Genomic DNA, 12,710 nt, shown 5'->3' with positions numbered 1-12,710 from the left:
GCTGGTCCAGCGGACAGTTTGCTACTGAACACAGACACACATTCACCTTGTTTGGGGAAGATACAGACACGCCCCCCACAGCAGCTGTGACCTGCGGTCCCCCGCCAGCCGCCAGCATGGAGCCCCTCGCTGACACAGAGCCCTGGTCCCCCCCAGCAGCTGGATTTTGGACGCACATCATTCCCGCCCCATGGCTGGAGACCGCACCTGCTCCAGTAGCTGACGCTGAGACCCCGGTGGCTCCAGCACCTGGCACCACAGGGGCACCCACACCCCTGGCCCGACTCCAGTGGCAGGCACTGATTTTCACTCACACACACACAGGTCCCATCAGTAGCTGGCACTGAGTCCTTGCAGCACACTCACGCACACAAACACACACAGGACAGAGGCTGAGGTTATGCAGAGAGATAGTTAAGAAAAGATTTAATGAGATAGACTGGCCTGGTACAGAAACAAAGAAAAACTGAACAACTGTAGTGAGACATAATTCATTACAACTTACCTTGCAAATTCAACTTTTTACATGTGGTTTTGGTCGTACCAACAGGACATGCATAGATATCTCCAGTTCTGTTAGCCGGATAGCCACTCCAGGGTGAACCAACCAACAACCTAAAGTAACAGGAACTTCATTAGGTCTTTAACGATACCAGAAAAGTCCAGCAGCATTACTGCATAGCACACTGTAGGTAACAGGTAAGGAGGCTTTTACCAGATATAGCACCTAAGGCACTCGGGAGTCTTCTCCACAGCTGTTCAGCAGCTTTACTTGCATGTTAATACACTGGATTCACCAGAGGCAACTTTGGTGGAGAAGCCTCTGGGGATTAGGCTCCCTCAGATATGTATACTGTTGTTTCTGTGACATCATGTTGTCGTGTCAGAAGAAATACAGCGAAGATATTAATAGATACAGATGCATACAAATTTAGAAATACATACATTGGGGATTGAGAGACAAAAAATTATTGTCCTGTCAGTTAACAGTTAACTGATTCTTTTTAGGTTATTCTTTTAGCTGGTAAGAAGCATTTCCTACAGAATCTGTTCAGCAACAGTCAAATGCTTATGTGTGAGCTTGAACACTACCACACCTTGACAACACTCAGTCAGAAAGAAAATACTGCAGGTGGTTAACAGTCTGCTGTGTGAAGTATTTAATGCTGAACAAGAAAGTTAAGACTTAGGATAATTTGTGCCTACAATACAAAGTCATTCACTTTCTTTGACTCATTCCTTTGTCTCCCATAAGGTTTCTCCTCCAATATCTGCTCCTCAAGATCCGTTTAATTTTTATCTGAAAGCCTTCACAAGTGGTTGAGTCGCCATCCCTGGAGGTACTTAAATCCCTGGCGGTATGTCAATGTGGCACTCAGGGACATGGTTTAGTGGTGGACTTGGCAGTGTTAGCTTTACGGTTGGACTTGATGATCTTAAGGGTCTTTGCTAACCTAAACGATTCTACAATTCTATGATTCTATTGCTTAAAAACATCTATTTTTCAGCACAACTCTCTGAGAGAGTGAAACCACCAGATAGTATAGGGCCATGTAGGCCTGAAAGAGAAGGTCAATTCTTTATACAGTTTAACATGCAGTGACATAAGGGTAAGGAAAAACATGACCATAGGTAGATGAGCTCAAGGGATATGAAAAAATGAAACAGACAATTAGAAAGCAGGGACTGTGGGTATTTGCTCCAGCAGCAATATGACTTTCCTTTCATACAGAACAGTCTATAGTAGTAATTAATGCATTTATGGGGCAGTAAAAGGACAAGCAATGGGACCCCAGTACAGAATATGGAGTTTCATAAGACATCACCTTTTTTAGTTGGTCAATAGGTTGCTAAAAGCAAAATTGTTGTCCTCTGAAGTTTTATAGGTAGCTAATGCAAATACCTTGCAGTAAAAGAAGAACATGTCTTATGAAATTATCATGTTTCAAAGCAATTGCTATATATCTTATTATCATAACTTTCCAGGGATCATCTGATTTTACTGCTGCAATTTTGTAACTAGTTTGAATAAAATGGCTTTGATAAAAGTACATAGTTCTAGATGCACAAGCAAGAGTTTGAGCCCTTTTTAACTTTCTGAAAGAAAACACTGCTAACCGCATTTTTTTAGTTTGTTTCACCTCAATTAAGCACAAACTTAAGATCACAAATAATATTATTCTGTTTTACCAGTTCAGTTGGGGGTAACTTCAGTTTCTATTTTCTGTGTGTAGCAATATTTTAAAAATACCTACCTCCTTCTCAATTACCTTGCTGAAAAACAGTGATTACGCAGGCAGCAGGAACAGGATTTTGTGTACTTTTAGCATCTCTAAACCTGCAGTTCAGGTTCATATAAATACCTCTCTGTATAAAAACAGCATATGTTACATGAGCTGTGAGGAGGCCTCTGATCTTTGTGTTGTTTTCTGAGGAATATAGCCTTTTCTGCATAGCTCAGGACCAAATAACCAGAGCTCATGAGGAACTACTCCATGGGTCATGTGCTGATAGATGATACAAACTGCAGACACTTGCAGTGATACATAGGTCTGGAACTGGTCAATGGTGATTGACAAAAGGAAGACACGGTGTTACAGTCTCCCCCCTTGTTAAGTACTACAGACTTATTTACAGTTATAAAATGCTAACTGGGCTGATATGAGAGAGGAATGGCTAACAGTTTTTGTGGAAAGAGAAAACATTTTTTAAAAGGATGGCAGAACTGCATGTGTAGTATCTGAAACTGGAACAGTTTTTCAGCATTAACTGTCAAGCTGAACATTGCACTGTGTACATTTATAAACATTTGTATGTTTTTTCTAAGTTTCCCAGAAGGCAAATGTATTTCAGTCTCCCTGCAGGAGGACAGCTACTGTTCAAAGAATGACCTTAATGGATCTTGGAAATACCCCCTGCAACACTCCGTCTGGTCACAAAAGTCACTGCAAATCTCTGCACCACACTGGCATTGCTCTGCAGCCATGGGTTATCCTGAAGCCCAAAGCACATAGTTTCACTCACAAACAGAATGAGAATGAGATGAGAAGAGGAGGAGAAGCATGCTTGAGCACAAGCTGTCCCCAAATCCAAGCCTAACTCCAACCCTCACCCTTGCTATTGGCATAAACTAGAGACAAACACCATCCACAGAGTTTAGAAAAAGCAGGTCTCTCCCTTTCAGCAAGCATATTTGCGCTCACTCCATGGGCTTTATGCTCCTCAGCAGTAATACGGGCTCTGAAACTCCTGTTTTCCCCAACCTCAACATTAATTCCCAGATACCTATTTATACCAAGGAATCGTCACTCTTTATACCCAATCCACTTCTAGAACTTAATATTCACAACTGTATTTTACTTCCACTAGCCCTAAAACTAACCCTGTAGCTGTTGCATGGTACAAACAGAAAAGTGTAAGCCAAACAACACAAACTCATGTAATTTTAATCCCATATCTAAACCTATGCCAACTGTGCCCAAAGCAAACTTAATTTTGTCTTTCATTTAGCTTGCACTCCTCATACTTCACTGGAAGTTATTATACTACCTTCCCCTTTGCTGTAGTAGCCTTTCTTGCAGATTCATAGGGTCCATGAATCTCAATGCCATAACTATGCTGTAGGCCAAAAAATGCCACTCCATACACAGAATTTAACACTTAGAACTGACTTACTGACAATGTGTTTTTCAGAAATTAACAGAGGTATTAAACCCCTTCCCATATTTACCTTAACTAGTCTAACGTGCCATCAATACGCCCCTGAGAAGTTATTAATTAACTTCTGCCAAGCCTACCCCTCTGCTTTTAACTGTCATACTTAAAGGTCCCAGGAAATAACTTATTATTTCTCTCGTATCCTAAGCCTTACTTAAGCTTAATACTAGCCTTAGTCTATATTACAAATCAGCAAGTCCTACTTGCCTTTGAAAAGTAACATAAACCATTACAGCAGAGAGTTACACAATACTGCTCTGGGAAAATGCATGTGTATCTTTCTGAAACATCAGAAGTGAAGAAAGCAAGAGAGTATCTGGCTAGCATCCTGCTAACTACAAAAATATTTTTTTACTGTGATTAAACAGGATGCACATGAAGCAGAGTGAAACAGAATGTATTGGGAAAGAATGCAAGAAATGAGTCCTAAAACACTTGAAATCGCTTGTTTCCAAATAAACTGTATCATGTATAGTGTATTAATTAAGGGTCTTTTTCAGACATGACTTAAGTATTTATTTTTACAAAACTTCCTATGTGTCCTTGTAGACTTTATTTACACAATACTATAGTGATTAGCATGTATTATTCCCACTGATTTTATTATTCAGCTCCTTAATCAGTCTCCAACACTGTATACAAAGCAATGGAACTACATGAAGTCAAATAAAGTTCAGTGGCAATGCCACACCACACAGACTGCAGGAGTGGCAGATCAAAGTGCAACAGGAATTATTTCTGGGAAATTACACCATGACAAAGCTAGTAACTGGCAAAGTGTGATGTAGCAGAAAACAAATTCAGAATTCATGGCAAATGGCTGAATTCCCAGCTGTTGTCAGAGCACATTTTATATTTTCTGGTTTCTTTTTTTTTTCTTGTCTTGCATTTGCTCCTTAGCGTGTTTATTTTAAACACAAAGATGGCTAATAGGAAATAGGAAATAAAAGTAGAAAGGACCTCTTAAATCATCTGTCCCTTTCCCCTACAATTACAGGAAGTGATGAATAGATACGAAGACCAGAACATTCTTCACTCTCATAGATGCTTCTCTGCACACCCTAAAACACTTACCACCTTCTAAAACTTTCCATTCTTTGAACAAAAGACTCAAAATTTCAAAAACTACAGTGAGCTATGACAAAGGGGTTTGACAGACAGACTTAAAAGGCCTAGAAGACAGAAGCTCGAGCTGCTTCTCCAAGCAGGAAAAAGGCACACTGTAGGGCATGCAGTTAGGGGAAGCAAAAGCTGGGCAAAGAACTCAACATTAGTAGTGGTGCCGACACTGAAAAGACAGAGCTGTAACAACAGCAGCATTTTGTTCAGAGGGAAAAAAAAAAAAAAAAGTTGGCAGAAATTACCCTCCTCATTAAAATCAGAAAGCTTTGAAAATGTATTGATTTCAACAAAAGTTGCTACAGAAATATGTCTTTTTGGCAAAACATCTTAGTGGTCTGAAGAGACAACACAACGCTGCAGGAGAAAGGCTGCTGGACTTCAATGGCTACTGAGCAGTATGCAATCATTTTTAAAACTATTCAGTAGTGCAATGATTACGTGATACGTCAGTAAGGGCAGTGCATATTAAGGTGTCATTACTGACATGATATGGAATGGAACAAAATATTTTAAAAAAGAAAAATCCCATAACAAAAATTCCAAAACAAAATTCAAAAATTCCAAATCCTAAGCATGCAGACACAACTGAGCAGCGTGGCTGCAACTTGATACCAAACAGTACCTCAACAGCAGACTGAGATTTTAGCTCTGTTGTGGGTGGGATGTATCCACAGACTGAAGACAAATATGGGTAGGAAAAAGCATTTTAACAGGTATATACAGATATTCAGAATCTTCCTCACCTGAGATAGCTACAAAACCAGATCTCAGAATGAAGTAAGTACTGTTATCTTTGCAGAATGTACTATCAGCTGCTGTTCAGGGCATGCACATTCAAGAAGAACTTGACAGGGTACAATCTGCCTTTCTAAAAGATTATGTTCATAAAATAACAGAGAATTTGGTCTCAATTTAAGGTTCAAATATAGATAATCTCATGACAGGGAGAACCAGAGCATAAACTGAATGATGCTTCTGTTGTGGCTAATTACTTGTGTAGTGGACTGCCTAAACTTTTCTAATTGACAAGTTTCTTTGGTGTTCACAATTTTCCTTGCATTCCTTGAAGAGCTCTTATTTTGAAATTCCCACCAGACACTGGGAAATGCTTGAGCTGTGCTTGACTTGCAAGTTTGTCCTTATTTACAAGCATCACATGCCATCAATGCCCATCAATGCATAGCAGACCAGTGTCCAATTATCCTTGATCATCTGACTCTACACAAAAAGGGCTGCTTTGCTAGTTTGTGTCACAGCTTCCCAACATGTACCAGCCCCCTCTATAGCCTGCACTCCTGATTGGACTGTCTTCCCTCTTCTCTCTGAACTCATCGCCAAGCAAAAGTGGTAACATTCAGCAAAAATTCTCCTCTACCATTTTCTATAGCCCTTATTGCCTCAGGAGATGTACCTCCCAGAAATACATCTGAATAATACAACTAGCATCTGCTGTTTTTTCTGTCTCTCTCCTTTCTGCTCTTAGAGAGTACAGGAGGATTTTTAAAGCTGTATTTAATATAGGACTATGTGATTTTATTAACAGAAGCAAGGTCTAGGAAGTGATGAAATTTCTGGTGGATCTCAGATTCTGGATAACCTTTCCCTTGGAGAGAGGTGCCACCCCAGCAGCATTTGACGTGGTGAGCAGCCCCGCTATGCCTGAACGGAGTTTTCAAGTGCATCACATTCTTGCTGCACAACAATGGTCTCTTCATCAAAGCACATAGTGATAAATGCTCCCCTCTGACAGAAAGCAGCATCCTGATCTTATGCAAAGTTCAGACTACTTATCTCACTCTTAGTTCAGCCATGTCAACAAGCGCTCTGCACACGGACTGCAGCCTCTTCATCGCTTCTAGTAGAAACCAACTCTACTGAACAACTTGAGTGAGTGGGTTTTTTTTAAATAATGCACACAAGAAAAAGCTCTATCATCCCAAGAAAAAGAAAATAGGCTAGAAATGAAGAGAACAAGAGAGTAAACCATGAGTGACTTTTTTTTTTTTTTAAGATTGTCTAATGATTTCTTTAGAGGGAGACTGAAAAGAGCTTTTCTTCACTGAAGTCTCTAACAAGTCATAGTTACTTGAACAAGAGCTATAAAATTCCCCTGGCTTTTGGAGCTATGGTCAGACACCATGCAGTGAATGAACAAATCATGAAGTGCCTATCTACAGAAAAGTTTCCCAGATTCATAATATTCATATACTTGGGAGAAGACAGGAAAAGTTAATCCAAAATTACTTTCTTTCCTGAATTCCACCACACATTATCCAAGAAAGTGGTAGTGAAGGAGTTTTTCTATCAGAAGTAAAAACAAAACAGGGAAATATAAAACATAAATAGCTTGGTTGAGTCTGGAACCTAGTGCTCTTGTTGCAAGCTTATAGAAAAACTCACAAGAGGGATAAAACACAAGAAACAATTTCTCCATGCATGAGCCAAAGCATACAATTCACTTCAGGCAGATACTCTTGTTCTACTTCAATGGCTTTACACAGAAGTTTTTAAAAAAGAGAGTTGTGATCTATGGGTGACTAAACACATAATTAAAGCAGGCAGAAATACAGTGAGAAGCCACCACAACACCAAGCGAGGAGCAGGGGCAGATTGGGAGCCTACGCAATGGAGGGAGAGGAAACGCCAAATTCTTAGTTCAGAGGATACAGCTCTGCTCTCCTCTTACTTCACCTCCTGCTCACTGGAGGCAAACACAGTACTGCCGGAGACACAGTGAGATCTAGGTAGTCTTAAATCTCTGTATGCAACCAATTGCAACTGCACAGTGTCTCTTTGCAGGGCTATGCATAAATGTCTCAGCTAGCTCAATATCTTTGTATGGGCTTTTCCAAACTTTACTGTAAAATACATTTTCATATGCAATTCCATGGATTTCAGATTTTGACATCTTACCTTCTTTTTACTGAAAAAAGTTGAGTTACTTACTATCCATCCATCATCGCTTAAGCAAACATGCCAGTTTGTGGCTATTTTGGTTCTGACCCTGTTTCAATCTATGGAGAATGACACATCTAAAATGTCATCTTGGCTTATGATAATATATATATATATATAACTTGTGTAACTTTCTGCTATAGACTTAAAACCATGTATACACAAATAATCGCTTAAAGTAGGTGAGGAACACTGAACCATTTATAGACATACAGTCCTTGCTGTGAAAGACACCTTAAGCTTTGTGGTTGCTGAGGCTGCAGAAGAGGAAACAATGTGTCTTCCACTAAATGGGCTTACTCTCAGTTAACATTTTAAAATTCTTTTTGAAACAAACATTACTAGAAAAAAAATTTTACTAATTACCATTTACTCATCAAGCCCAATGTTGTGGCAACAGTGGATTTCACACAAAATTTTATGGCTGAAGAGATGCAGCCGACACAAGGCCTTTGCTAGGATTGTATTATTATATACATCCAAATATACCATCCCTTGAGAAGTGAACACTTAATACTGTACCAGACACAAAATGATATAAATCTAAGTTCACTTAATTTTAATATTAATAATTAGAACTTGGCAGCCCTAATAATTTTTTTTAACCTCAACAACATTAAAATGGAAAAATATCACACACATATGTAACATGTAACAAAGACGGTATTGGTACAGGAAGGAATGAAATGAGAGTTAAAATTGCACAGAAATTGTGAGTCTGAGGAAACTGCTGTATTGGAGATGAAAGTAAAAAGACCTCAGATCGCATTATGTAAAGGAAAAACGTCTGAACCTTCATATGCATACGTCTTTAGAATATTTCAACTTTTGTTTTAATAACATAAGTATTTATTTGTTAAAAGATAACTTTAATATAAAAAGGAATTAACAGGAATGCATTTAATTGAAATGCGGAAATATAAAATAAAACTGAGTTGCAACATTTTTTCCTTAACCTTTTAACTGAACATATAACAAGCTGTTCAAACTGCTTACCATTTGCCTTGTTCATTTATAAACTGTTGAACTGCATATCCAAACTGTTCTCTTGATGGACCAGAAAATATTTTTGCTTCTAGGAGCCCAACATTGTAGGCTTCACAGCAGTTATGAAGAATGCCTGTTAACAGAAAGATTATGATTATGACAGAAGCAATTAAAGAAGAATTTTGATCCCAGTGAAAAAGGCTCTTCATCTGTGCCAGCTCCCCCGACAGGAGAAAATAAAATGTAGCCTTTGACATGCGCAAGGAAAAAAACCAGCCTTTTCCCTACAGTACCCATCTGCCCATGCGTAATGCCTATCTTGCCATTCTTTACAGGTGTTACAATATTGTGGGCAGAGATCAATGACTCATTCACTGTTTGCCTTAACAAAAGTTGCAGCATTACTAATGGGAATGTTTTAGCTGAAGGGAGGGAAGAAATATGATTCAGAGGTCTGTTATCCTCCTTTACCTTAAGGCATAAGTTAAGCTTATGGCACAGCAAACACATCAACGGCCTGCTGAGATACATTAAAATGAAAATGCACTGACCGTAACTGCTAATACTGTTTGTATTCTAGTGTCTATCTGCAACTTAATGTTTGAAGCACTGGAAGAAAAATCAGATTATCTACTACATCAGAAAACCTACGTTTTTGAGTCATTTCATTATCACACCAGAAGCCTTTGTTTTCAGTCCAAACAGTCTGAACAGTTGTCCAAACAGGAAAACTTGGAAATACAAACATGCCACATAGAACTGTGTTAATAAATCATGACACTTAACACTGAAATTCCACTTTGCTGTGGTCATGGTATTAACTGCTTTTCCTTGGGCACTTGCGTGCCTAGAAATCAGTGTATTGCCACTCCATACCATTTTGTGGGGAACCAGCAGTGTGGGCTGGGGACAAGATCCTAAGTGTCACAAGTTTGCAGGGCATAGAGGCCCACTCCTCATTCATAGAAGACCTGATTTCTTTCTGAACAAGAGCTGTAGGTGGACATCTAGAAGAATGTCTGTTACAGAAGCAGCAGGAAAAGGACCAGAGTCTCCTAATAGCTGGGAGCAGATAACTCCTCCGCCAGCTTGGAGGTGGAAGGACTGAGACAATGGTGGGATCCCAGGAACAAGCTACAGCCCAGCTGAGGAACAGCTTAGGGCTCCTCACAACCCTCCAAAAATGGCAGGGATGGAAGAAATCATGACCTGTGGTTGCACCATGCAGTTACTGCCTCAGGTTCCCAGGTGAGACAGATTCACAGCTGCTCACAGGTTAAACAACATCCCTCCCATTTCCCCTCCCTTCCTGTGTGTCCAGACTGAATGAGTTTTATCTGCTCTACACACAAAATATGCCTCACCATGTTGCCCTCCAGTAGTAGATCTTGCTATGCTGATGAAATGTTGTCCTTGAGTAGTAGTGAAGCAAAGCATATCTTGCTATACTGGTGAGATGTAAGGAGGAAGGGAGGATGGCCAAGCAGCTGGTTGCTGACCTTCAAAGATAAGGGGAAGGTAAAACAAATGGACATGTGCCAGTTAAGAGAAACCAGGTAAAAGGTAATTTGGGCAGGGGGAGATTTCGACCACTGACCCAATTAAGGACCAAAGCAAGTACCCACTCCTCCTACGCAAGTGCAGTTAATTAAAAGGACACTATATCTTTAAAGACTAGACGAGTAAACTGTTAACCAATGAAGATGAGTGTGCGAAGACAGGTTAATAATTATGTGTATTAGATAGGTGTGGAAATTTTATACTCAACCTATAAACAAGGGAATAGAATCCGAGCTTGGTGTGCTTGATTTGTGGAATTCTTCCATTTGCACCCAGCGCTGAATAAAGCAGTATCTCCTTTCTAAACCATTTTTGGTTTTGGGAGCTTTATTTTCAGGTAACAACCATAGTTACTTAGTATGAGTCACTGTGTAGTAAAGTGGCAGCGTTTATGATAATCCCTTATAACAGGGACCCTTTCAGGTAAGATGTACCGATCTTTGGCATCTTAAAAATACAAGCTTAAATTCTAAGTGTTTCTCTAGTTTTGATGGGCAGAGAGCTCACTGTTGGTATCACTCTCTTCCAGGTACCAAAAACAGTTTTGGAAGAGAGGTTATCAGGGAATATATCAGTATAAAACAGACTATCACAGTAGCTTAGCTGTAATAGTACTAACAATAACATCATAGTGAGAACATTAAAATCACAACTGCAGGTTTGCTGGCAAAGTTCACAACATGTAAAAAATTTCAATGAGTTTTGTACCTGTCCCCATAGAATAGAAAACACAAACATTACTAGCAGAAGACTAAATACAACTCACACAGTTACTACTTTTTTACCATGAACTCAAAACAGGAAATCGTGTAATAGTTATTTCAACCAACCACTATCTACAAGTGGCCTCTGCAAAGCAAGCAATCACCCTTTGCTAAAAGTATAGTTCCTTGAGAAACGTCCTTAGCGGTGAATATATTTCCTGAGTCATGTTATTTAAGACTGGAGAAGAGAACGTGTACAGACATGTCACTCGGTGTTTTGCAATACTTTTGATGCTAAACAAAACCACATATATTCAAAGTTCAAGTCTGGGTTTTGAGGAGAGGGAAAAGAGGAGTTGAGACAGGTACTGACTATTGACAGCAATTCTTTTATGATCTAATATACTTGCATTTTAGCAAAATATTTTGCTCATGTCAGATCCTAGGTTTATTTCTGGGTCTGTTGTTTTTAAGTTACATTGTCCTCAGTCAGAAATCAAGCACAATTTAGCAGTGCCCCATTCTCAGAGCCCATAGGAGACTATACCGCATCCTGCATGTAAATACAGAGGAAAAATAACCTTCCGAGTTATATGGTGCACACAGAAATAACCCCTGGCTTTTGAATGAAGAGCCAAGAGTATCCCTGAATGATAAACATTTCCAGCCTGACTGCAAATCCAATGACATCTAGAGAAAAACTCTTGACTGCCTGGACTCTGTGACACCGTTATTAGCAAATCATACTGCTAGACAAATTGTAACCTTGCTAAATGTCTTCTGTCTAAGTGCATTGGCCAACCGGTGCAAATGCATGGAAGATCTTTTGAATTGTGTCCAAGGCGAAGGTTTTATTAAATGCTAAAGCCAGGGCAAAAATTTCCAGAACTGCATAAAACTACAGAGACCAGATGTCACAACAAACAGCCTGAAGGGAAGTCCCCGTGCTGGTTCAAATTCCCCTAGGGCGCTGTGACAAGTCAGATGGGGGTCATCAACACAACGCATGCTCGGTTACAAGTTGCCGGTCCACCTCTTCCCTTGCCCTCCTGTGGGTGCTGCAGCATCCCTCCCTGGGCCTTCCAGGGATGCTCTTGTGCTCCTGCTTTCTTCAAGATGGGGGCTGATTCCAAGGAGCAAAGACATGGCCTGGCCCAGCCTGGGGATGCTTCAGCTCTTTGCAGTTTCTCTGGGCCTCATCACAGCTTAGGGAAGCAATGCTCTTTTTTTCTCCCCATCCCGTTCCTCACTGAACTGTTTCACTCATCCTTCCCATTTACCACTGGGTCTTGATTTTATTCTTTTTAATCATTTGCACTACTGCAGCATCAGAATTTCTACCTGGAATAATGGGAGAAGTGTCTGCCGGGCCACAGGTCTCTTCTCAAAACTGTCTTTATCATAATCCTCACTTTCTGGCCAGCCAGCCAGTCAAGGACAATGAAAAGAAAGGAGCAAAAAAGCACCCAGAAAACCCCGCCTCTGAAGACATGTTGCCATATTCTTATGGATCAGCTTTGCCTCTCACTTGTGACTGCTTTGCAAACTCAGAGTAGAAAAGCTAACAAATACACTCTGACTCACCAGGAACATTACCAAGTGAACCATAGTTTCAACATATTTCAATCACAGTAAATTTTAAATTCCACATTTTTATAATCATTA

The 12,710-nt window shown here is 39.9% G+C and overlaps 1 protein-coding gene across 2 annotated transcripts in view; it reads right to left on the bottom strand.

Moving 5' to 3' along the window:
• The window catches only part of ITGA2 (integrin subunit alpha 2), a 54,402-nt gene extending 42,157 nt beyond the window's left edge, over window positions 1-12,245 (bottom strand). Inside the window, exons 1-3 of one of the 2 annotated variants that reach the window (XM_075725975.1) lie at window positions 12,223-12,245; window positions 8,791-8,949; window positions 506-615 (exon numbers count right to left, since the gene is read on the bottom strand). In XM_075725975.1, coding sequence (XP_075582090.1) covers window positions 506-615; window positions 8,791-8,949; window positions 12,223-12,245 — 292 coding nt within the window. Of the gene's footprint in view, window positions 1-505; window positions 616-8,790; window positions 8,991-12,222 lie in introns of those variants that run through there. The other variant, XM_075725974.1, reaches the window with a different exon arrangement.
• Window positions 12,246-12,710: the final 465 nt, after the last annotated feature.

Source organism: Pelecanus crispus, chromosome Z, assembly GCF_030463565.1.
Source record: "Pelecanus crispus isolate bPelCri1 chromosome Z, bPelCri1.pri, whole genome shotgun sequence".
NCBI lineage: Eukaryota > Metazoa > Chordata > Aves > Pelecaniformes > Pelecanidae > Pelecanus > Pelecanus crispus.
This window is presented reverse-complemented; position numbering and strand designations above follow the sequence as displayed.